The sequence below is a fragment of the Adelges cooleyi genome, unplaced genomic scaffold (genome assembly GCF_023614345.1).
Source record: "Adelges cooleyi isolate 19-005CV unplaced genomic scaffold, UGA_ACOO_1.1 ACOO_flye_CR_arks_rails_tigmint_CR_PRNA_23, whole genome shotgun sequence".
NCBI lineage: Eukaryota > Metazoa > Arthropoda > Insecta > Hemiptera > Adelgidae > Adelges > Adelges cooleyi.
Window position 1 is genome coordinate 14,781,530 of NW_026095893.1, and position 27,212 is coordinate 14,808,741.

At 31.1% G+C, this 27,212-nt stretch overlaps 2 protein-coding genes across 2 annotated transcripts; one reads left to right on the forward strand and one right to left on the reverse strand.

Annotated features, from left to right (window-relative positions):
• Positions 1-422: 422 nt before the first annotated feature.
• On the reverse strand, positions 423-7,071 carry LOC126836163 (spermatogenesis-defective protein 39 homolog). The gene is made up of 13 exons (XM_050569330.1): positions 6,730-7,071; positions 5,556-5,598; positions 5,341-5,424; positions 4,755-4,807; positions 4,493-4,636; positions 4,288-4,424; positions 3,540-3,567; positions 3,350-3,473; positions 3,073-3,275; positions 2,832-3,008; positions 2,387-2,491; positions 1,318-1,394; positions 423-531 (listed from the first exon to the last, which is right to left on the reverse strand). The coding sequence occupies exons 1-12, from the start codon at positions 6,796-6,798 to the stop codon at positions 1,374-1,376; spliced, it is 1,188 nt and encodes a 395-aa protein (XP_050425287.1). The 5' UTR covers positions 6,799-7,071; the 3' UTR covers positions 423-531; positions 1,318-1,373.
• Positions 7,072-7,363: 292 nt separating this feature from the next.
• Positions 7,364-27,211, forward strand: LOC126836164 (uncharacterized). The gene is made up of 4 exons (XM_050569331.1): positions 7,364-7,781; positions 7,836-7,941; positions 23,067-23,173; positions 25,406-27,211. Exons 2-4 carry the CDS (start codon positions 7,839-7,841, stop codon positions 25,631-25,633), a joined length of 438 nt encoding a protein of 145 aa, XP_050425288.1. The 5' UTR covers positions 7,364-7,781; positions 7,836-7,838; the 3' UTR covers positions 25,634-27,211.
• Position 27,212: the final 1 nt, after the last annotated feature.

Below are 27,212 nucleotides of genomic sequence, written 5' to 3' on the forward strand. Positions count from 1 at the left end.
ATCAGCTAAGGATGTTTGCTTGAATGGTGACGACGAGCTCCTCCGTTTTTTGGATTGGTGACTCCTACTACAGGTAATCCATTTTCAAAAACAATTCGTAGGTCGGTTTCTCCGCCTTTGGTTCTCTGCTCGAGTTCGGCATGGCATGAACGAAGTAGTTTTCGTTGTAAAAGTGTTTTGTCACTAGTCATACGAAAATTTTCCATGAATACAGTACCAGAGCGTTTAGCTGCATTGAAAGTGGATAATAGGTGAGCTGCCACCTCTTTGGAATCGAATATAACTTTTAGTGGACGGAAAGAAGAAGTACTTGACTTTCCAATTCGGACTAGTTTGAAGTTTGAAGGGACAGCATTACCAAGGGATGAGAGTATATTGCAGAATGTTTTTTTATCATGCTCTATTCGCAAGGAAATATCCAAAGAAGAAGACTCAGGGACCCCAAAGGTAATCAAATTCGTCTGACATCTTTCACGCTCGAATGTTTCTTGAAGAACTAGATTAATAATGGATTGCGATTGTTCGACCGAATTGCAACCTTCCAAAGATGCGACTTTTCCTTTGAGAACGTCAATTTCCGCACGAAGGGTAGAGTTCTCAGCTTTCAATTCAGACATTTGAAGTGACACGTGAGAGATGTCGGCTTTTAGGTCGTTATATTGGGATGCCTGGAGGTCTGATAGAGACTTATGGGAGGATAAAATTTCCCCTTTGAAAGTCTTTAGAGCGGCCATCAGATCTTCATTTGAAATAGAAACAGCTTTTTTGCTGTGGCCGGATGCGACATTTACAGGTTTTATTGGAGTATCCTACTTTTGCATGATAGATGGGAGTATAAAAAAGTATGACTCAGACCACTGCACTGGGCACACTCTGTATATGCGAGTATATCGCTTAATATAATATTATGCGAATCTGTAATATTTGAGTGGCAAAACAATGAAAGACGCAGCTCGTTGGCGATAAGACAAGGCAGATGGACAGGTATTGTAAAATCCGGTGCGATAAGAAGCAGAAAGATGAATATAGTAGCTTACGTTTGCTTACTTAATTATAAGTCTAATAAAGTATACTTTTGGTGCACAATGATATAATTTAGAGAATGCAGTGTCATGGTGAACAATTAAAAACATTAGCCAATGGCCAATGATTACCTCCTATGATCAAGGGAATTTTTACTATAAATTTATCAATTACATCAAAAGTTTAAAAAATACAATTTGTATAAACAAAATGTTACAACATAAATTACAGAAAATAAAAAAATAATTTTATATTTCATTTTTAAATACAATTTCTGAATATTTAATAACATTTTGTATTCAGTCTTAATTTCTTCTAACGTTTTCACTAATTTCTTTATTGACATAACATCAATTTTTCCACTTGATAATCTGAAATGCAAATTTAATAATTAATTAGGATAGAACAGTAATTGTGAATATGGTTAATTAATAGAAAATTTAATTGAAAACACAAAAGAATGAAAGCTTAACTAGTAAAACAAGCTATAATTGGTAATTTTTTAAAACATACAAGACGAATCATTTAAAAAACAACTAAGAGAATCTTATACACCCAATTCTCTAGCGTTAAAACATACCTAAGCAGAATGTGTTTTACTCACTCCGAGATGATTTTAGAGCAAGAATACCTAAACAAAATGAAAGATGGCAAGATTTTGAAGACAATGTCATATCCTATTTTTTATAAACCTTATGTTTAACATTTAAAATTACATTTTTTTAAAACTAACTTTTTTAACATTATTATTTTCAAAATTGGATACGACATTGTTTCTGAAATGTTCTTATTTTTGATTTTAAATAAGTAATTTTCTATAAAACACAGTAAAATGTATTCTACATAGCTATTAATGGCTTAATACACATTTGTATTATTTTTGAATAATTTTACGAAAATGTTTTAAAATGTATAACACTTTATCACTCCATGTACTTAATGAACTTGGCCATAGGCGCAAATACGGAGGGGCTAGGGTGGGTTTAGCCACCCCCCCCCCCAATGCTAGACATAGCCCCACCAAAAAAACTGGGTTATGCATACAATTTTAAAAATACAAAAATATATTTACTTATATATATATATATAATTTTAAAAAAATTCTAGCCCCCCCTAATTAAAAATTGAAATTGCGCCTATGAACTTGGCATGAGCTTTCGGAACAAAAATTTGAAGTTTTATGTTTACAATATGTGTAATTCTTTAAAAAAATAATAGTAGGTGTCTACTGCCTACACATAACACCAATTCTTAAAAAATGCACTCACAATACCTGTGCACTATGCCATCAATATCAAGATATTATAATATTGTACATCAACATATCTTATTTTGCTTCTGATTTGAAATAAATAAAACTTACGGGACTTTTTAAAATCGTATCAGCATAAAAATAACTTTCAGTCTGTTTCTGCAAAATAGTTCTATACACTAATAAACCTCTACGATCTTTTTTAGAAGCAAAATCCTAGGTTTAAAAAAAAAAAACCATTAATAACGATTACAATTAAATGTAAAATAGATTAAGAAATATATTATAGATAGACAACGCACCCATAAATATTATTATATATATATGCACCCTATTCCTATATCTTCATACAGCTCAATCTTCTACATCCCATTCAATCACCCCAGCTATCCTCATATCATTCTCTATTCCATCTTTTCTTTGGTCTTCTTCTTAAATGTTTTTTTTTAATTTCATAATAACTTTAACAATGTGGAATCTAGAAATATAGGTAAAATTGTTGTCTATCTATATTTTATCAATAGTTATCATAAATTTGATTTCATGCATTACATACATCAATTATTATATGATGACAGTGGAACTTTTTGGCTAACTCTAACCGTTCTTCCGAGTCTTTAATCATCTTTAAATATCGGGTTAATGATGAAGACGGTGCCCCATTATTATGCAATAATTTAACAGTTTTCCCAATAGGTAATGATATTGCTAAGTTATTTTTTCCTAGCCAGTTCTAAAATGATTGTAATCAATGATATTAAAAAATATATGTTAGATTTCACAATTAATTATACTACTTTGTTTATAAAAATATCATCTATTTGAATCCAATTTTGGAGTTGACAAAAAGTAATCAGTAAAGAAGCTTCCAACTGTTTTGCACTAAGATTAAATTCACTGGCCAATAAACGACACGAATTAATGTCTTGTTTCTCTTTACAATTCTGAGCTACTAAACTAACAACCGATGTCAAATGAGCATTCTTTGGGTCACTTTTCTCTGTTATAAAAATATCAAGTCATACAAAAAATAAAAATAATCATGTATTTCTATAATTTTAAAAAGTTAATTACCAATTAATTTAATATATTGTGATATTGTTTGTTTATCATATGGATCATCTGCTAAATTGAAACAGACATTAAATCGCTGAAGGCAATTTTGTGGGTTTCGACAAGCAAAATTAAATTGCATCATCTAAAACATTTAAAATCAAACAAAAAAATAATAATTAATTCATAAAAGAGGCAACTACCAACTTACCATGGCATCTTTTGTTCTTCCCAACATTCTGAAATGGTGTCATAATGTAAATATAGTATTAGGAAACAAACTCATATTTACTATGGGCCAAGGGATCCGGGCCCTATATTTTAGGGAGACCCTTGTCAGATACGTGTTGGTAATTACTAATGGACTGCACTTTCCAGCCCCCTGGCCACATAATTGTGTCCGCAATATAAACTTTTACCCCAAAAGACAAGTTAAAAGAGTCAATTGTTAATTTAATTAATATATTTATATATATAATTTGTTCTATCTAAAGGCTTCCCCTCATCACTGCAACTCTTTATCTACAAGAATTGCATCCTGGGGAATGGATATGGTGAAGTTTCTCGTGGCTTTCCTCACTAAACGTGTGGCCATTTCTTTAACTAGACGGTTGCCCACCCAGCTAGAATAATGGCCAGCAACCAAGAAATGTTATTATAGTATGCAAATTATTTTCTTAAGAATTATGATTACTTTAAAATTAAGGTTTTAATTTTGAATTATTTTACATTATGTTTTTTTTTAGCAGTTGTAATTATTAAATGTTTGATTAATTGTACTTTACCTATGCTTTATTATGAGTTATATAAGTACAGTGTTATTTATAATAATTAATATGATATATTGGGATAATGATGTATTTATAATCATAATATTTAAAAAAGTTAAATTTTAATTAGTAAAAATGTACGTATAAATGAGACCCTGTTAGGAAATAAAAATGAAAACAATTACTTACTCTAATGTGTCAACTAATTCTTCTATAGATTGTCTAGAGTATAAATAATGAACATAATGAGTGGCAGCAACAGGATTTTCTCGTAAAATACGTTGGAAAATACTTTTTTTAAGAGTATTCGATAAAAATATAACAACCTAAAATGATTTGCCATTTCAAATAAATAATAACTACAAATAATAATATTGTGGTAAATATGTCATACAGTTAATATAGTGTTACCATCTTCAGTATCTAAAGACTCTTTCAATAACATTTTTTTATCTTCTAGGCTATGATATGGTTCTAATGAGTAAAAATAAGACATTAGAATTTTTTCTATTGTAGATTTGATGTCTAATTCTTTTTCCTGTAAAATACATAATAAATTGTAAATATCGAGAAATTATATAAATGTATAAAAAAAAAAAATGTATTCATTAGAGAGATTGGTATAAATTTGCACATAATACTAATAAGAAAATTACCTGAGATGTTTTTGGTTTCCTTGCCATATGTTGCGTTTTTTTCGACTCAAAGACTAAACAACGGGAATTTTAAATTGTATTACACATTGTTTAAGTATTTACTATATTTTTTTCAGAATTAAAACAAAAAATTGATAGTATCTTCCAATGCTAAAAAAATAATTGAGGAATACCAAAACTATACTTTCTTAACTTTGCAAAAGAACTGTCATATTACCAGCAGCGGCGTGGCGAACTCAAATATTTTTAGAAGCAAGTATATATTTCCAATGCCCAAATGGCAAATACCTCTTTTATCAATAACAATATACATATTTGTTTGTGTGTTATATCCCTACATTCATAATTATGAAACTAAATTATTACCCATCAGCTATTCTCATTACCCGCCCACTCACCATCCCTTGAAACAGTCAGAGGCCTCTCAATTACCCTTTTCGCCACACCATTGATTACCAGTAGTTTAAAAATATCAGGTTTTAAGTTCTTGTACATTTTTTTTGGGTTTAATACCAAACTTCGGGTAATTACAGCCCTACTTTGTATGTAAAAGGTATATTATCTCACATGACAAACTAAAACTTACTTTTATCTAGTACTTCTTTTGGTAAAATATTATTCAATGAAATCACATTTTCTAATTTAGTTTTTGATAAACCAATTTGAAAACCTATAAAAACACAATTTTTTAAATAGAAATTTATAATAAAAAATAGGATTCTAAAAAACAAACTATTTAAAATTTCCTATATTTAAAACATTATTTCATAAAAGTAACTAAAAATAGCGTTTAGAGCCTACCTTCACATTCAGGATTTATTTTCTTATAATTTGATTCTTTAACCTGAAAAAAAAATACAATTAACTATAAATAAATAACTATTGGAACAACAATTGCTCAGTGAGCTCTGTATTTCTGTGATATTACCAGTAGGCAAATTACTTCTATTTTTTTTTTATTGCTTAAAAGATAAGTTATATTTTTAAAGACATTTTTTCAGACTTTATACCTAATAATTAATTAGTTATTTTATTATAACCAAAAATTAGTAGTCTCGTTTATGCGGATGATCTAGTGTTGTTAGAAGAAGATGAGAAAGCCTAAACAATGGAGCGAAGAAACTCAGGGCTACAGCAAAGAGAATTGGTTTACAATTTAATAAAGAGAAAACATTTTTTATGATATTGCAGAGATCATATTTCAGAAAATCAAAATATGCACTAAGGATATAACTTTAAAAGGATTAACAAATTTGAAACCTGGGCTCACTCATTAGTCATTACACATAAAAATGAAATGGTAACAGAAATTAATGAGGGAGTGCAACCTAGCAGCTAGTGTTTTTTCGGTTTAACAAAGTGATTATGATCAAGGACACTATCAGAGAATTTAAAGGTACAATTGTACCATACTATAATCAGACCGATTGTATTGTATGGCTGTGAGGCTTGGATTTGAAGTAACTGATGAACATAAGTCGCTAATCTTCAACAAAAAGATTTTAAGACAAATCGTTGTATCCGTTTTTAATTTAAATACAGGTCAGTGGAGGATCAGAAAAAATAAAGAACTTGAACAAACATATCATAAGCCATATGTTGAACTACAATGGGCAGGATACTTATGGAGGAAAGACAGTTCTTTGATAATGTTCGAACAATATAACGATCCTTTAGGAAAAAGACCATTAGGGCGCCCACGTGCAAGATAGGAAGATCTGATTGGAAAGTAAGGAGAGATCCAGGTATAGATTAGAGGCAAGAGATAGAGAGAGGTGGAATTAGCTTTATCAGTCTGGTCTTCAAAGCCGGAGACTAGAAGAAGAAGATATTTAACAATAAGTTTAATTAATTAATTAAAAGTTGTTTATTTTAACTGTTATTGCAATTACTTCTGCCTAGTCAAACGAAAAACTGGCGACTGCACGGCGTATACTGACATTGTTAAAAAATGCTCATAAAAATAAATACTCACTTCATCTTCAAAACTGAATCCTTCCGATAGTTTTTCATTCCAATAATCGTCATTTTCCGGCGAATTCATGGTAAATGACAGTTGTCTAATATTATAGCAAAATCAAAAGCTTCCAATCAATTCAAACTAAGTGGTCGTTAACTCATAATTTTTGTTACCAATTAACGTTATCAGCTCGACAAAACTCCTAAATAATACAATACAATAAATAAGATATCGTTCGCCGCCTAATTCGACTGCCTGTTGGAGTAGTGTGCACTGTGCAGCACGCACTAAGATAGAAGAATAATAATAATTAATATAAGATATTATAACGTTCTTAGTTTGTGGTGTGCAGGCTTCAGCAATCAGCAGCTGTAGCTCTTAACCTGATAACAGATAAGATAACATTTTATCTAATCTGTGCCAACGGGCGCACCGCTAACCGGCTACTAATTACATGGCATTTGACAAATCGATAACGACGTTGGCGTGCGAGACATCTATGTGTAAACTGTGTAGCTATACGACGAGTTCCCAAATCCCACACATTTGGGCCATCCATGTTTAGCTCTTTAATCAATGCTATTATTGTTATTGTTTTCCCCACTGGGCCGTCACGCGCGTGGTGACGGTGGCCGCCGAAGAGTTCGCGCGCGCTGCACGTTTTACAAATTCGCCATTCCGCTCTCCGTTTTCAATCGTATCGTTCCCCAAGTTACCAGTCAGACGTCTGTAGACTGTAGTCACCTTGTCAATTTGTAACAACCACAGCACGCGTTAGTGCGTACATCAGTCTCTTGCCATTTAAATAATATAATATAATTATTACTGTTGTTAATTAAAATAATAATATCAAATAACGCGTATAAATTAACACGTTTAACTTAGTCAAAGGCTAGTATCTAAATAAATCTTTCCAGTGACGGGGTTTCCCAAGTATTTCATAAAAAAATCAAATTTCGCGTGTTTAAAATAAAAGTCTGTTATGCCAAATGACTTTCTACTGAAATTCAATCGTGAATGAAATCGCAATTAAAACGTTTCGTTCAATTTTATATTAAAAACATAAGGTAGAAAAACAACTATCGTTGTTTTTCCTGTTGTAATTTTTTTTTTTTGCCTAGAAAATGACCATACAAAATGTCGAAGATCCATCTATGCCGCCTACTGATCTATGCAATTTGTTTCTCTACGAAAGTCAGACGGCAAACAACAGGAATTCAAATAACAGTGAGTATTTAAATGTTTAATTAATACTACCTTTATCACGTATAAACGCAATTTAAGTAATTTTCGACAAATTGAGTTAATTATCAAATTTTATGAATAAATATAAAATAATCGTTTCAAGATTTAAAATTTAAAAAATGTACCCACACAAATATAAAGATTTGTAGAATTTTTTAAGATAAAAAAAAAACTTAATTCCCATCGGAGGGAAATTAGCGCATTAATCAGCTCCTAGACAACAGATTTATTAATACACATTTTTTTGTTATTAAGTATAAAAGTTTATGTGTTGGAGGATTGAAAGCTGGGATTTGGAGAATTTTACACAGGCAATATTTCTAAGAAAAAAATTAATTTATTTCGACCATGATAAATTATTTTGAGGTTAATTTGTATAAGCTTTAAAATATTATATTTTACGTACGCAATTGTTTCTATGAGAAAAAGCCATTTTGATAGTAAACATTCTTTCGCTGTGACAAAATTGGAAAATATTCGCAGGTATAATTTTTAATTTTGTATAAAAATAAGAATTTGTTGGCCTGTTTTCCTAGGTTCTTAACCGGGTTTCATTTAAAACTAAGGTTTTTTTGTAACTACATAAATTAAATTAAAAAATTGTTTAATATTAAAACGCAATTTTTGTACACCAAAATACCAAAAAATCCGTTTCAACATAACCTAGTGAAGTAGCCAATAAACTGGTATCTATTTACAAAATTGAAAACAGATCATGAGGTCAAAATGTTGTCAGGCTTTTTCGTCTAAAACATTTAGACCGCTTTATTCCGCTTAAAAGTACATATATGATAAAAGCACTAGGCAGTAAACAAATTAAATTAAAATATTTATGGTATTCAATTTTTTTTAATGCAAAAAAATTATCTCTCTTTAAACTAATATAATATTAAGGATATCTTGCGTTCATACTCAATACCGTTGATTATAAATAATGTCCATACTATACCCCATTATACAATGCAAATTAATATTTAATATACGTTAAACAAATTCTAAATTGTTTTTTAAAAGAAATCATTTATTTGAAAAAGCTTCCTCTCAATCGTTTTTGATAGGAACATTATTTTAACCTTTTAGGAAAAACGATTGAAATATTTTAACAACTGTTTTATATAAATGTAATCATTTAAGACCACGTGAGTAGTTATGCGTTTGCGTGGATTCAGATCGTTGAACCCGTGAAATCTGTGCTATAATATTTTGTTCCACTCTTACTTTCTCTAACAGCACATTATTATCTCTTGACAGAATAGGTTAATATATATAATATATACAAATCGAATTTGTATTTATATGCTCCAATATTATTTTGCAAGTAGTTCTAAAATGGTATTTTACAGATTTAAAAATCATATTGCTATTTTTGATCATTTGACCATTATTTAAAAAAATAATACTAATTCGAACACATTACACAATAAGCACATAGTCCTCTTATTTTTTACTTCTAAATGACAAACGTTGTTACAATGATGAAAAACGTTTATATTGAAAAAATTATTGGAATACAAATAATAACTGTATTTATCCTAACAATAAGTTGTAAAAAGTATATTTAAAAAGAGTTGTTTTTGTTAAAATAATCGTATAGTACATTAATTGAATAACCGTTCATCAATAGTCTAGACTAGACGGTACTTGCAGTTATTGTAGAATTGTATTAGGGTTTCATTTCCTATTTATTTAATAGTAATTAGTCTCTATAGTTCATTTGTAATAAAACTAGTTATGGTTTTTATTGTTCTCGACGTATTTAAGTAAAGTTTAAAAATAATTCAATATAATAAAATTACCACGATTATCATAATTTTCACAACCTTAAATAGAAAAAAATAATAACTATTGTGAATTACGGAACCAAAATAATAAATAAGGGTTTTGAAACTTGTCGCATTGTCTCTTTGTCAAAAGTGAAATGAGACGTATAAGTATTTCACTAATTTTCATATTTTATTCTTTATACAACTGTAATGGGTACATCAATTCCACATTTTTTTATTGGTTTACCTTTAAAATTCCAACCTTTATTTTTTATTTATTGTAGTGCAAAAGTTGTACCATCATTTATGTATAGGCAATATTTAGCTAATACTTAATATTACTTTTATATCATGTTAATTTTTATTTAGTATTTTCTGTCTCTTTTCACTTAATAAATTATGATTTTTTTTTATTTTAATCCGATATTAGAATTGTATTTTTATTCCTAAATTATAATTGCAACTAGTTTTAACGATCCACTTAAATGCCAGAGAAATATCCGCAGAAGTGTTATTAATTTCTTACATTTCTTATTTGTTTCAACTTTCATGTACTGTAATGTAATACATTACATTAGTTTTATAATCGAAAGAGAAAAATAAAAAAATCTGTTCGAAACAAAACATTGTCTGTAAAATTAACCTTTTCACTGAACAGTAATAATTAATTAATAAATATAACTAAATTTTAATAACCATAAGAATAAATATAGAAGTTAATGTTTCAGAGATAAAACCATATTTTAATTAGTCATAGTAGTATTGTTTTACTTTATAAACTCTGATTACACTTAATTAACTTTAGTATTAATTAAAACCCATTATGTTGTATACAAATACATACTAACATACCTAAACATAATGTTGACAATACCAAATTTTAAGATGTTTATTTAACGGTATATTCAGTTTAAAAATGGTTAAGCGTTTCTAAAATTTGCAATACATGTATCGATCACCATAAAATATTTGGATCAATTTAATAATACTAAATTATATTACTGCGGTTATATTAGCTTATTAACGTTTAAACATCTGTGTTGCTATCATAATGTATAATTATTATTACAACTATCATCATTTTTAATTGATCAATTAAGAACATGAGATAAGAATATATTTTTTTTTAATTGAAGTCTTTTCTTTAATGAATTTTCACAAAAATAGGTAAGACATCTTTTGGCGATACCAATCATGGTTTAAGCAACATCTCTTAAGGATCAAATTAGTTAATTTGTAATAATAAATAATTTAATTTAGAGTTAGGTAACTTATATTATGTATTTCGTCTTTTATACTGATTGAAAAATCCTTCGATAATATCATTGAGTGTAAACACTTATATTCATAGTCAATGATACAGTTAATTTCGTATATTATCAGAATAATAATTTTTGCAAAAAAAAATTCTCTCTAAAAAAATATACATATATTATTGGCTGAGCTAAATATTATGTTTAAAATCAAAAAAGGGCTTTACTTTCGAAACTTTCTTTGATCACAAAACCAATATGTATTTAGGTCATTTGAAATGTATTTGTACTTAGTAATGTTGGGATTCAATCAAAAATAGAGTTTATAGAGTAGAGGTAATATTTATAATATTGATTAAGTCATTAAAGTTATTCAACCTTTTTCTATTTCTTTTGTATCGCCGATTTTTTAGTTTTGTTTGTGACATTGACCCCTTATGCTTACCGACTACGATTTCATTCAAAAACTCTCGTTGATACTTGATGACAGTTAAAACTTCTTCTTCTTCTTCGGGTAAACGGACGCTAGGACCATCCCGTCAAACACCCCTCCCTCCAACCATCTCTGTCGGATGCTCGGACCTTCCAATCTGATCCTCCACCTAAGGCACTTACATCTTTTTTAACCAGATCTTCCCATCTCATACGAGGTCTTCCCAGTGGTCTCTTCCCTACTAGATCTTTTTCTAATACTATACGTAACAAGGGATTCTGACTACGCCAAGCACGCCCAGCCCACTTTAGTCGTTTACTCCTTACTGTCTCCAATATATTCGGCTTTTGGAAGGGAAATCTTCCTTAGAACTTTTCTCTCCCATACTATCAACTTTCTTTCATCTTCTTTTCGTAGTGGCTACGTTTCCGCTCCGTAAGTTATAACTGGACGCAGTAATGTCGTATATAGCTGTATCTTAAGCTCCCTCGATAAAGATCTAGATCCTAGCAGTTTTGCTAGTCCATAGTTAAAACTTAAAGCAACCTAATAGAGTCGCGCCACTCGATCAAATAATACAAGGCTTATTAATAAAAAAATATTATGAAATTGTATTTTATCAACTAAAGCAAACGGGAAAATTTCACTAAAGGACATTAACGTACAAGAGCATAAATATTGAATTAAAATTAAATAGTGGGAGTTATTTATACGTATACAAAATAATAATTATTAATAATAATATTATTGGGTGCAACCCAGTAGTAATCGTTTTTAAGGAAAAGAATTAACAAAACTATCGACTCCCAGTAATATACTAAATCAGTTTACTGGGATTAAATCAATGACGTATAAATAATTTTAAGCATAGGTATCACGGGTTTTTAATAGCCAATTATTCGGTTCAATGGATTGTAGCTAATCGAAGTGTTGTTGGTTTTACTATTTGAGTAAATATTTGATATACCTACTGTATAAAGAAATTCGCCGCAATGTGCATGTTTAAAATGCACAAAACTCAAATTCAAAAGCGGAGACTTCGTTAGTCTGTCTTCTCTCAATGGTGCCTGTCTTCCCTGAGATAGCATGTTCAATTGATGTATATTCGGTGTAGATAACTCATAGTACTCAATGTGAATCGATTTGGGGAAGATCAAAATGTTACTATTTTTCTATTATACTGTTATTCTGTTGGCGGTGCTAATATTTTATAAATGTAACAGTGCTTCAAAACTTGTATCCAGCGTAAGTCATGAAAAACAAAATGTACTCAACCTTTTTTAGATGATAAACATAGTTAAAACCTAATAAAGTCGTTTCTTTCGTATATAAATGTATAAACGAAGAACATTATCCACTTATATAATATGACGATATTTTTCTGTCTCCCATAGACACGTAATATGTGTTATGCACATCGCGTTTAATGTTTTATGTTATGGTTTGTTTTCGGTAGGATATGAGTATTATATATGATCATATAATATCATAGATTCTATGCTATTACACATAACAATTTATACGCACCTATGAATTCTTTTATTATTGTATACACTGCGATACAGTGAATATATGTAGGTGTGTTTTCAATACACTGTTGCTATTGCCTATTATAGATGGTATATTTTAAACATAAAATGCTGTGCTTAAACCACCGGGGATCGGCTGCGGCAACGGTTTAAGTTCACTGGCACGACTCGGAGCGCACGAGGTACGGCTTCTTGTGTACATTTTGATTTACGGATACGGGCTCTGTGGACTGTGCGTACTCTATACGTGTATAACATACGTACATACGCGTACTTGATGAAAAGAGGTCACCCGCCCGCCATGTCGTTATTTATTATTTTTGTTTTTTTTTTTTTATTTCATATACGCTTGACACGGTGTTCGCGAAAAACCGGCCGTCTCGCTCATCATTCATTCCTTCCACGCCCCTCCGTCGTGTCGTCAACCGTCCACCGCACCGACACTGTTCGGCGTGTGCGTTTCACTGCACGTGGCCCCACGTGGAACACAAAATTGTGACGTCACCGAATTTCGGCAATACGATCCTCGGCTCGTGTGCGCGGCGTATTTTGTATGAAACGTGGGGCCCGGTTTATCTATGTAAACTTTGTCGGCTACTGTTATTCATGAATTCATCCATTATTAGTATAACATTATTACTATTAACCTACATACCAACAAGTACCACTCTCGCGGTGTCGACATGTTTGTTATTATTTATGTAGAATGATTTTATTTTTCGTCTTCGGTATTGTTTCTTTTCTTTTTTTTTTTACGGCGTTGTAAAACTAGTATTTATAGGCTATAGCTAATAGGTAAATTTTAATTTTTACACACGCACAGAAAATTCAGCGAAATATTTATTAGGTAAATAGCGAAACTTCGGTAGTTTTCTTCGTTTACTCGGTTAGGTTTTTTTATTTTGCAAGCAAATGTTGTAATGTCTCGCAATTTTTTTTTTGCTCTCCGGGTGGGCAGTGGCGTCGGCGATCGCAGCATGACAACGACGCCGGGCTAAATGTGGAACTCACGATAATTATAACAATTAAATACTAATTTAAAAAAATAATAATTAACAATATTGTCGCAATAATCGATGACACGTGCGTTTGTTGACGATGCGCGCGCGCGCGCATGTTTGTTTAGTGAGCCGTTAGTTCCCGACCCCATTTAACGGACGGCGGCTGTGACGTCACTCACTTCTCGTGTCCGCTACACGTGGACTTTATTTCGCACCCTTCGCGTGGAGACATAAAAAATATCATAAGCCGTGGCTACGTGCCGTGAAATCGTCTGTAGTCGCGGCAAACCAACAGCCTGCTCGTGTCGATTTTTACGACTAGCCTTCGGTTTTCCTCCTCGATAATAGCTTAACAAATTTTTAGCGAATTTATTTATTTAAATCGTCAGAGAAAAAATATAAAACGTGTTTATACTGCCGCGTAATATTTTTACTGCGGTTTTTTTTTTACCCGCCCAGGCCTTGTTGATCTACCGTCGTCAACGTCGTTGTCTTCTTTGGTAGCGTCCGATCAGTCAGCGCGCGCGTTACGGGCCTGTCATGCCAAGGTCGCACGTGGTGGAGTGGCGGTTGCTCCGTGCGGTCACCAAACCCGAAGTGCCGGCGGAAGGCCCTCCCACCCGCGCGCTCTCCGACCGCTCTATTTGCGAAATCCGCGCGCGGTACTGCCATTACCGCACACGCGGGCCGCAGCAAACGCAAAACGGGGTTCAACGCTTGCATAGACGTACGCTTACACGCGATAGGCGTGCGCCGTGCCGATAAGCGCATGACGTTATTGCGCCAAACGTTTATTGCACCTAATTCATTCGACTAAGGCAATTCATGCCGAATACATGACACGCACAGATATAAGCCGTGCGTCGGTCGTGACACTACGTTCTACCCTCGCACACGAGTAGTTCATTCAGGCAAACCATTAAATCTGCCCACTCTCTTCATCGCCTGAACTGCACGTGGAAGAAAGCTTTTCTTTTATGTTTTATATATTTCATGTTATATGTTATGTTATGTTATTATCAAAAAATCTTCTGGTTAATTACTAATCTGTTTTCCAACTAATCTTTCACTAAAAATATGTTGATATTTTTAGTTTTCTCTAAACGTACGGATGATTCAATGATAGTATACAAAAATGGGTTTTAATATCTCGTGAAATGCTGACATTGTACCTACATTCAAACATTAGAGTAGACCTAAGACTAGCCAAAGAGAATGCCTTTTTAAGACCCACATAGAATTTAACAAGGAGAGGCTGTAGGTTCAGTTTAATTCAGTTTAAGTGAAGTTTCAATCGCTCTCTATAATACTTTGATGAGCTGTATGTGTTTTTTTTTAATAGGTTTCATTAAAAAATACTAATTTCTAAAATTATGTTTATTCATAATATTAATCTAGACTAGCGATTAAAAAAAAAAGACTTGTACGGCTACTGGTTACAACATCTACTATCTAGTACCTAATTTTCTACACTTATTACAAACGTTTTACGTATGATTAAGGTAAAATATGTTTATTAAGTTATTACCCAATTTACATTGATAATGGTATAGCGGATGTATTTAATAATTATGCGCTGGGGCCCACGCTATATAATTTTAAACTAGTTAGTATTAATTTATAGCTATTGCCGTGTTTATTTAAATATATGTTATAATCCCGAAAATTTGACACGCGAGAAGAATTTTAGGTACAAATTATCGTGTTTCACTTAAATTAATATTTAGTCCAAGACATATGGGATTTGAGTCAGAAATATTTCCCAAAACATTTTTTTTTATCTTCTATTCGATGTCTTAAACGAATCCTGAAAAGTCCCCATTGTTACGAGGGTCGTCCGGAAAGTAAAGATACAAGCCCCTCCACGGCCGTAGGGACTATTGTTTTGCTATGTTGGCCACATTGCCGTGTAGACTCGATCGACATGTTTCGCGAGAAAAATTCCTGTGACCAAAGTTTTCAACGTATTGAACTCATTTTGGTCTTGTTTTGAAGGGGAGAAGTTAAGCTACACGGCAATGTGGCCGACATAGCAAAAACAATAGTCCCTACGGCCGTGGAGGGGCTTGTATCTTTACATTCCGGACGTCTCTCGAATGTTGTACGCGTAATTACAAACATAGCCCCAAAGGTCGTAGAAATCGAATTTTTACAAATATCTCGATTTCTATTGATTATACGGTTAGGTTAGGTTATGATAGTGGTATACAAAAATAAAGCTAATACAATTTTCTACAAAAGAGATTTTTTAGCATTTTGACCTTGAACCTTCAATATTTCTTTATCGAAAATCACAATTTTATGCTATTTAACCCATGCTAAAATAAAAGTAAAAATAATTGTACAGGAGAAAAATAACAACATTAATAAAACGATAACATTAATGCGTGGTCAATATTGTTATACGTCGTTACTATTTTTTTTAAATCTTCATGTTTTCGATTTTAATTGAGTGTTTTTTTAAAAAAAAGTTTAGCTCTCCTTATCTCTGCGGTTGGATTTGTAGTTTTGACTTTCAAATATTGTCATTTATTGAAATAAACAATATAAAGCTGCGCTGACCTGCTCTTCGCTACGTAATTTAATTATTTATGTGTAGTTATATAAAAACAGGAATAAATGTATGTTTTTTATTGTAGAATTTAAGCTATTAGTTATTAAACTACTAGGTTTCTTTTATTATGCATATATAATAATATAATATAATATACACCCAGTTAGCCGTTGGCGACCGAACTAGACCTGAATAGGGCCTAATCTCGGTCACATATGCCATATGAAAATAAATAATTATTATCTTAAGTGACATGAACAAAGCACTAACAAAACTCGGTCCAACTTCTTGATTCTTGAAATCGGATTCCACAAAAAAACAAATAAAAATATTTTCAATAAACCATGGAATAAAATATGTATTAATTAAAATTTATCGATACTTAATTTTTATGTCTCGATTCAAAACGTGGAATAGCCCAAATTTATTTATTTTATTTACTTAACAGGCACAAGTGCCCAAAACAAAATTAACAGTAATATTTATATTTATATTTTTTACAAAAAGAAGCAATACTAAAATAAAGCTGTACAATTTAAGACATTGAAAACGATGGGTCCTCATTACCAATAAGCATGAGACGAGACATAGGGGAGTTAAAGGAATAATTAGTGGATGAAAAAGGGACAACAAAAGGGGCATGAAATCGAGTTGAACGAGACGGGACTCTAAAGTTAAGCAGCATTAACAAAGATGGGGAATCGATTGCACCAGATAGCAGTTTATAAAATAACACCTATGCAATGCCAAACGATTTTTAACAACGGTAAAATTGATGTGACATTAATAAATGCAATTAATTATAGATACTTCATATATGACATATTTGGCTATGTACGAGTTTTAAGAACGCAAAACATTTATCTATGTTATCTCTCGCACGCGCAGCAAACAAAATACGCATTTTATAATGATATGGTTTAACTTACTGATTACAATTATTATGAAAATATATCGTATTAACCAATTAATAATATTATAAGAGATTTTTATCTTTAAGTATATAGTTAATGTTTGCTTCTAAATAGTTTCACTTTATTTTCAACTAATGGTTACGCATTGTCATATGTCGTTACAACCAACCATTGTTCTCTAATCAGTAATCTCTATCGTTTGCTAATCTTCATATTTTTCCGTCACTTGTTGCAAAATACATTTTCTTCCTCGTATCCTATTCGTGTAACTCTCGGTCATCCACACTCCACTTTTTCTTTTCCCATTTATTTTTCCCACCATTATACTTAAAACATTGTACCGTTTAATATGTGAAATTAATTAAAGTTTTCTGATCTCCGCCACTATCACCATTTGTTGTTCAACCTTATTTATTTCTCATATTATTGAGAAATTTTTAATTTGACTTCTTCACTATTAAATTATTGTCTTTATGAATTCTCACTAAGGCATTAAGAGCCCATAACAAAATATTAACTAAAAGACTTCTAATTCCAATTAATTGTTTATTTATTTCTAACAAATTCAAATTCCTAAACTTAACATTTAGCCTTAAAAACTATAATTTATAGTAATAATATACAACCAAAGAATTAAATAAAATATTTCATGAGCAAAATTTAAAATGACAAATGTTAAGGGTTTGTTTAAAAATAGAGAAATATCAAATATAATATGTAAATAACTACCAAACAATCTTAATGTTATGAGTTGTCCCGAAACAACTGTTCAGTTTCGGATAAGGCTTAAGGAATGTAGAATGCTCGTATAGTTCATTTATGAAGCATTGGACAATTACTATAGTATTAGAAATATAAAATTAATACTTACTTAACTTTTTTAGTATTTCCAGAGCGCTATAAACTTATAGAAAGTTGATTAGCTAAGAAAAAAGATATCAATAAGTATTTTGTATATTTAGTTTACATGTTATGTTTTTTTCTAAAATAAAAAAAAAATACATTTTAACCGGAGACCGGTTAAAATGTATTTTTTTGGCTTTTGTTGTTTGGAACTGCAATTTTTTCATACTACGATTTAATATTGGACCTGACCATGATTATAATGTTATGACAACGTAGACAAAATTATTATTGAACCCAAATAGCATTAAGCAAAGTATGTATAATTTATACATATTTGAAAATTTAATCATATTTTAAGAGTATACATCAATATTATTAATACAGATGTTTTGTATGTTATAAATTGCCTTGGTAATAGCCTATATATTTATAATATATACATATATATTGTTATGATTTCAAATTATTGTAAAATAATAAGAATAAACAAAATATACGTTAAATTAGGTTAATACTTATCTGGCAAAATTGTGAATAATCACCAAGTAAATCGTGAAAATAATTAAAAAATTATGCATCTTAAGGTTAAACTTGTACCGTCTCGCTTCTTCTTCAGTTGCTGCAGCGTGTGCATAAAACTACTATCTTGAAAAATGCACGTGTTGCTTATAAATGCAAAAAATATAAATAAAAAAACCGTTTTACGTGTACAAGGCTAACGTACAAAAATTTTAATAAATCGTAAATTCATAAAGTACACTTATAATATTATTTATTCTCCAACAACCCTGTCAGTCTTTATAAATCCCTAATTGGTTATAATGATAATAATATTGACAACTTATAAGTTATATACCAGTTATTATACGTAAAAACGTTTTTTAAATAAAAATAATAATAATTCCCATAAAAGCGTTACATAACCAAATGCGCGGAGCTTGCTTACAATAGCTTGTTTATTATTCGCATTAAATGATATTAAACTAGCTACTATTAAAATAGTTGATTAGTATTATAAATTCGGTATCGTAAACGTAATAGTATTTAGCTAGGCAAGCTTTTTTGTAGGTATGTGATAAGACGAAGAAGATATTATATAGCCCATAAGAAAATTTTTTGTTTTGTATTTTGCGGGTCAGGGCAGAAAATATCAAACGCCACTGCAAGCATGAAATGTTTAGATAGGACTTCTTTCAATCGCAAAAATCAGTAGGTAACACGCATTTTTTTTACTTTACAGTAAAAATATAAAATAATAAGTATGTATAAATAAATAAACAAAGACTAAAGAGGAATAAGACAAATGAATCAGTTTATTTTTAGTGTTGGGTAATTGGGTATGTATTTGAATCATATTTAATTATTAAAAATAGTTTAAAACGCTCGTGTGCGTTCTCATAAAACTATGGAAAACCAGGATTTTTTTTTATTGAAACCGTTATTTTTCTGAATTTAGCGATACAATTTATAAAAACATCCTAAATCTGATCTAGATCTAAAATTAAGCGCGTAATGATATTATTTCTAAATTAGCTGGTTCCGGTTGGGGAGGTGAACACACGTTGGTATATTGAGAACAGCATCTCTAGCTTTAGCTTACACCACTGCTGAATACTGTAGTCCGGTGTGGCTAAACATTCGCCACACCTCAAAAATAGATGTACTGCTCAACCGAGCCCTGAGAAGCATCTCCTGAACACTTGAATTGACTCCTATCCCTTGGTTACAAGTTTTTGCGAAAATTCTCCTTACATATATTAAGCAAGTGGATGAACCTAAAGGGAGAATCGGATAAATATCTTAGTTCACCTAACATACCTCCGAAGAGGTTAAAATCACGGAACCCTGCTGTCCCTGCCGTGTAGTCGAGTAATCGAGCGAAATTTCAGTATATCCTGTTCAGTTGGATTAAAGTAGGTGCGGTCATATATGAATAAAGTAATAAGTATAGGTGAACGGTAATGCTAAAACTGAAATACAATGTCATGTTTTATAGTATCATTATTTTTATGACACGTGATGAATTCAAGGATACTACTATTATAATTAGGTGGCCACGTACTGCATGAACTGTTCTCTGACGGTAATAATAATTGTAGACGATAAGCGAAACTAAATAAATAATCATTTAACAATGCTGTATTTTGTTTTCACTTGTTTTTCTACTATTAAAAAAATGAAACTATTTTTTTGCTCTGTACTTTTTGATCTTTTGTAAATTAAAAAACTTTTTGCTAATTAAATAGTGTTAATTTAATATTTTCGAAATCTATCTATCTAACTGGTACTTTGTAAGAAGTAGTATAATTTTTATGTCGACATATGAATCGTACGGTTACTTAAATTTAACAACATTAAAGGTTTAAGGGTATGGTTTAGGGATGCATGCTGTTTTTAAGGAGTTTCGTATAGGCAATATTTAAGACAAAGTGGTTTTAATAAATGTTGACCATGTCAATAAATTTACCGGTTAATTTGTATAAGTTTCATGGTATAATTTTTAATTTAAATATTTTTTTCTATCAGTAAAAGCCATTTTGGCTTATTTTAGACCAAAAAGCTAGACAAAATTTCTGCTACATGGGGATGGTCCAATTTCAATTCTGTAAAAAGATTCTAGTTCGTTGGTTACTTTAATACGTTATGTAGGAAGTCTATTTTCATTTAAAAATGTCAGTTTCTTGTATTTAAATTAAAATTTTTTCAATATTAAAACCCAACTTTTTTATATAAAAAAAGCAAAAAATAAACAATGTTTCCTGCATAACCTACTTATGTTGCCAAAGAACTCGTATATATTTACAGAATTCAAATCTAATCATCCTAAGTAGTTAAAAATGTTGTCTGGCTTTTTAGTCTAAAATGTCAAAAAACGGTCATAAGACATCTGTGCCTATGTATCCGCTTATAGTGTGGATACTTTGTCATAAATTTAAAACCACCGGAGCTTCGTAGATATCGCAGCCAAAATATTTAGCTATACATATAGGGAGCTACATTTAATTTATATTCCACTCGACCTAAAAAAAAATATTTTTCTTAAATCTATATAATGATGTATAGAAAAAACGGGCGCAATACAATTGCGCGCGGTCCTTATCGGCGGTACCTTTTTAGGCGTACGATTGCGCGCGCTATATTATGTGTACTTCTATGCAACGTTGCCAAATACATAGGTATATCCTAGGTAAATAAGAAATATCCATACGAGTTGTAGCAATCTGTACGCATATAAGCATACCAAACATTGTTAGAGGACCTGTAGAGAATCGCGAGTTCTGATTGGCTCTCTGACACATGTGATAACAAATTAGCCACAACAGCTGATATATTCTACGGCAGGTCACCGAGTGTTTTAGCACTCGCTCGCTTCGCTCACTCGGCGTCGTCGCTTCGCTCCGCTAACTAAAAATATCCTAGGTTTGCAGGCTACAGTCTAGGAGGAGGTCACATGTTAAATCAAATTTAAATTAAACTTAACTTTTTTAATTATTTATCTGTGTAACGGCAACGTTGCATCCAATTTCACGCGCAACAGTACGCCTTTGAAGGGTCAAAACCGTGTTCTTTGTTATTCCGGCACCGCGCGCAATCGTATACACAAAAAGGTACAACGCACGCAATCGTACTCCGCCGGAAAAAACTTAGCAACCTTTAACCAAAAATATACACTAGTTTATGTATAAACGTATTTCGGTAGCTAAACAACCATCATCGATGTTAGGTACACCGTAGTATGATGCTAAAAAAAATCCAATTCAGAAAGTGTTAAAATTCGAAATTGAAAAAAGTAAAGAAAACCGATCTCAAGTAATCTTTATGACGAATTCAAATCATTTAAAATTTTCTTATCGCATCAGTTTATCGATCGGTTAAAATACGTCCAAATTCTTATGTTGCGCGTGAGGTATACACAGACGGGAATAATCGGTATCCAATCGCCTTAATAAATTCGGTTAGAAAACACATTATTGTATTAACTATTACACAGAGTATTTATTTTTATTTATCGTACAATTTTGGCCAAATAGTTTCTAAACATTTTATCCACAGTTTCTCATAATACAAGATTTTCTACTTTTAGGCCGGGCGCACATTGAGACGTAGGCGACATAGGGCAGCGCAGAGCAGGAAAAACTACGTCACCCATATGAGCGCTTATTAACATGCAGTTTTGTGTCACTGTTCATAGCGTGAACATAGTCATGAGTGATATGATTGCTGAAAATTTAATAAATTTAAGTTCTGAATCAGATTCTGATGTTGAATTTAATGAACTTATTTTGTTATATTCGTTAACTAAACGTAAAAAATTTCTTTTCCCACAAATCGTTTTTTAGCTTGGCCTTCATATAGTCTACATGACTAGTATCAAACAAAATACTATGTTGTCGAACGGCTTTAATTAAATGTTCTTCCATCGCAGATTTTTCAAATAAAAAATGTTAGTTTTATTAAAACATTGAAATAAGACTCAAATTGTCTAATTAAAGTTCACGTCACGCCGCACGTGTGCAGTAAACTGTGTCGCGAACACTACGTGACGCAGGCTGACATAGGTACAGTACTGCTCTGTCCTGCCCTGCCTCTCAATATGCTCGTAGATTTTAACTACTGGATTACAGAAAACTACGCTGCGCTGCCCTATGCTGCGCTACGTCGCCTGCGTCTCAATGTGCGCCCGGTTTTTAATGCAAACTGCACAGCATACAACTCTTCTTATTACTTATAACATAACTTTTATTGATAGTGATGTAAACTCAATTATTAATTTAAACTTCAAAGTCGATGTCATGTTTGTTTTGATTTTTCAGTTTCAATACCTCGAACTAGCTCGTGGACAAAGTCATGGGTACATCGGAATAACCATTCTAAATTCAACATTAGAGCCACCAACACGTGCAAGACACCTATCAACAAGGTAAGCGTTTGTATAGCAGATGAGATATTTGGATGCTAAGCTCAAAAAAGTTGTACAATAAATAATATTATGTTTTGTTAGGCCTGTTCCCGCAATGGCGCAATATTTTATCGCTAGACCTAGGTACTTCTTTTTATACAGAAAAAAAAACTATTGTTTTAATTACACATTTACTTTACCTTTCTGTATATTTTTAACATTACCATTACTGCATTTAGACGCTTCTCACATATTTTCAACAATTATAAAAAATAAATAAACATTTTTGAGAATACAACTTAATCAACTTATGTTTAATAAATGCAATGTATAGTTTTAGTTCTATTAATAATACAAGAGCTGAGGTGTGACAAATCAAAATTCGCGTTGAAGCATGTCTTTCTTGCAAAAATTGGCTATTACTGAAACTAGCATGCAAGTTCCGTTTCCACTGTGCTTGGCATATGGCTGTGTTAACGTTAACTTTTTCTCGCGTTCTTTAGCAACGATTTTCCTACGAATACCGATACCTGTACCACAGAGTCTCTTAAATAGACTGAGACGGGTAAGTTTTCGTAATGTAGTAAAGAAATGAATATTCAAACCCTTGACCATAATAATAATAATACACTCTCAGACTAGTCTGTCGTTTGCACTGAAGATGACAACATTGTTTTACGTATATTCAGCAACAAAGATTTTCATAATGATTTACAAGGAACAATCGTTCGTTGTATGAATAAATGGGGTTTACGTATTAATGTATTTTTTGCTTAGTCACTAACGTGTCTTTTTCTTTTCCTGGGAAATTGGTTTTATATTATAATATGTTATACTGCCGCCATCAATATCCATAAATTAACGGTTATCGACACAAGTAAAAAATAAGCAGTCATTACTACATTTACAAATCTACCTTTAATAAATTAGTAATGAGTCATGGGGAGTACACGCCACACGCGTACTTGTCCGTAAGATAATGTAATATATTATTATGATGTATATTATCACTCAATCGAGAGTCTCGCTGCGACGATATGAAATAGACATTTTAATATAAATAAAGAACTACTAAAGAGTTTAGCCCCTTATTTTTTAAAAAATAAGATATTTTAGTTACAATTGTTATTTTCCTCTGTAGATATTACTATGATCTATGTCATGATGAATATTCGCTATCGCCAAACCTTTCAAACGACTTTCATCTGTTGTTTCTCAAATAAGTTTTCAGACGTAGTAGAGTAGAAAACGATCTTTCTCTTCTTACTGTTGTCAACGGTGAAGTTACTAATATTATTTTAAAAGTCGAATCAACGCCATTTGTTGATGATTAGCTAGTCTATGTAATACAATTCTAATACCTAAATGGGTGAATCACAGTTCTTCTCAACTATCGAGTGAAATGTTTCAACTACTCTTCGGTTTCCGTACGTAGTGACTCTATTGCCCTCAGAACCTCCACAGCTAGTTTTATTTATTATGGCAAATCCATATTATCCCATAATCATGTCTGTAGTATTTATAATTTATTTATTTACTGAACGACAGTAAATTGTGTGGAACAGAGGCCAATGGAGGGTGTTACAACACCTGTAACATCCCCCTCCTTACGCGCCTGGAAAGAAGGGTTGGGTTTAAAAGTAAGCGTTATGGTGATATGTATTCTTGTATATTTAGTATACAAAATATACTTAATAGAAAAAACTGGAGTATAACATCAGATGATTGAATAATTTAACTTACCTCATATTAAACAAAATAACGTTCCAACGATGTGCAAACGGATGCACGTGCGTGGAAAAATGATAAAATATTCATTAATAAATAATTAACAGTTTGACCATTATTGAAAGTTAAATTTATAATAGCGAAATTGGACTCTTACCTCTTACCTCATGCGCACTTTTATCCCAGGTTACTCTATATACATTATTATTTTTAGTATTTATTTGTGTATAGATATTACATAAAATACTAAATAGATTTTATAGAATAGCCGTCACTTTTTTGTTAAAATTGAAAAATTACCCTTATGCTTCCATCTATTCTATGCTTTTAATATAAAACAATAACGTTCATATCAAATATTTTTTAGTTGTAATGTAATTTAAAGGGTGGGGGGGGCTTAGCTCTCTAAATAGTACAATGTCATATGTTTTTAAGGGACACGTGCCAATGATGCTTCTATGTAAATAATAATAAAGCTTAAAATTATGGTTGTCATTTGTCAATATGATTTTTGTATTGTTACAGTCTGACGTCAGGAAATTGCTTGAATGCAGCTTCAAAAACGAGGCGGTAACGGATGACCACTTAGACGTGCTACAAAAACGACAAGCCCTGTTGTTGATCACCATGCAGACCATGACGCTGTCACACCACAATAAAGTTTTGCAGAACAAACTCGATGAATTGCAAAAAAGAGTGTTGATGTTAGGAGCTAATCCAAAGAAGACGGCCGAAGAATCGGATTTAAATTGAAAACATATTTTCATAAGCGTACAACGAAATAACCTCTACTAATTTATAAAACAAATTACTAATATTTATGATACTTATTATTCTCTCATTATTACTGTTTGTATTGAATGTATAATTTGCGATTCCGCTCCGACGATAATCGAAACAACGAACAAATTACCACAATAATAATGACAATTAAAGACGAATAATCAACTCTGATCATTCATCATAATGTATGTGATAACACGTTCAGCGAATAATCGCAACGGCAAGCTAGGGAGAAATTAGACCAAATAATATATACCAATGAGCATTTATTAATTATTAGTTAAGCATTATATTATATTATTAGCTAATATAATTTGTAGGAATACGGTTGTGAACAGAACTCCAAAGGATAATAAGGCAATAATACGGATGAGAACGGCTGTTTTATTTTTATTTTTTTTTGCCATATAATTATATTTATTAAAAATTATATTATAATAACAAATTATTATATGTATAATTAATATTTTGTAAAAATTCTACACATTTATATTTGTACTGTTGCAACGTCTTAAGTCCTTAAAATGTCTGTAGGAAATTCTAATGTATAGCTATGTATTAATTTTTTTACATACTTTTAATATAATATTTCTAGAAAATTTGTACTTTTATTATAAGTACGACAAATTAAAACCAAGTATCAATGGTATTATTTAACACTAACTTCCAGCAATTGCTGTCAAACAATTGCCGAGTTAAGTCTTAGATTAAAATTATATGTATAAATATTTTTTTTTTGTCACTAATTATAGAAATTATGGCGCGTTTTCATTGTATCGCCGAATATGTGATAGGGGGGATTTAGTTTAATGTTAATGATCGAAAACCTGTACTTAGTTACAGAATTCCTTGAAGTAAATATTTTAATTTGTTTGTATACATTAAACATAACATAATGTAAAGCTTAAATACTGCTCATGTTAAGCCTTCAAATACCTAAATTATTAATAAGTTTAAATAATATTATACTAATAATAAAATAATATGTCTTTGAAAATGAAATTATGTAGAGTATATTGTCCTACATTTGTTTTATATTATTTAAATTAATAAAAATTGATGTGGTAGGAATATATAAATTCATAGACAATCTATATATGTAAATCACAAAAAAATGACACCACATAAATTATAGCTTTCGTGATTGCTTGGATTATGTCATGGACAATCATGATTCATGTCAATGCTTAACTCGCATATCACCTTATCTCTAGATAATACTTATTTTTCTAAGAAACATATTGCACTAAAATGCAAGGAAGGTGTGAAACTTATAATTTCCTGAATATGTATGTCTACCTCATGTTCTACATAATATTTTAATTGTAATTTATTTTTAAGTAGACCTCCATACATTGATGTTAAACGCCTATTCTTAACAACTTTATTAAAATAATTGTTTTTATTTTATTAATTTAATTATATTAAAAATTGTTACTTAAAGTGCTATTTCTTTATTATAATTGGAAATGGGATTTGCTAATTGCTGACTAGTATTATAAGTATTGAATGCTAAATTTAAGGATTAATAATATATTATGTATAGATA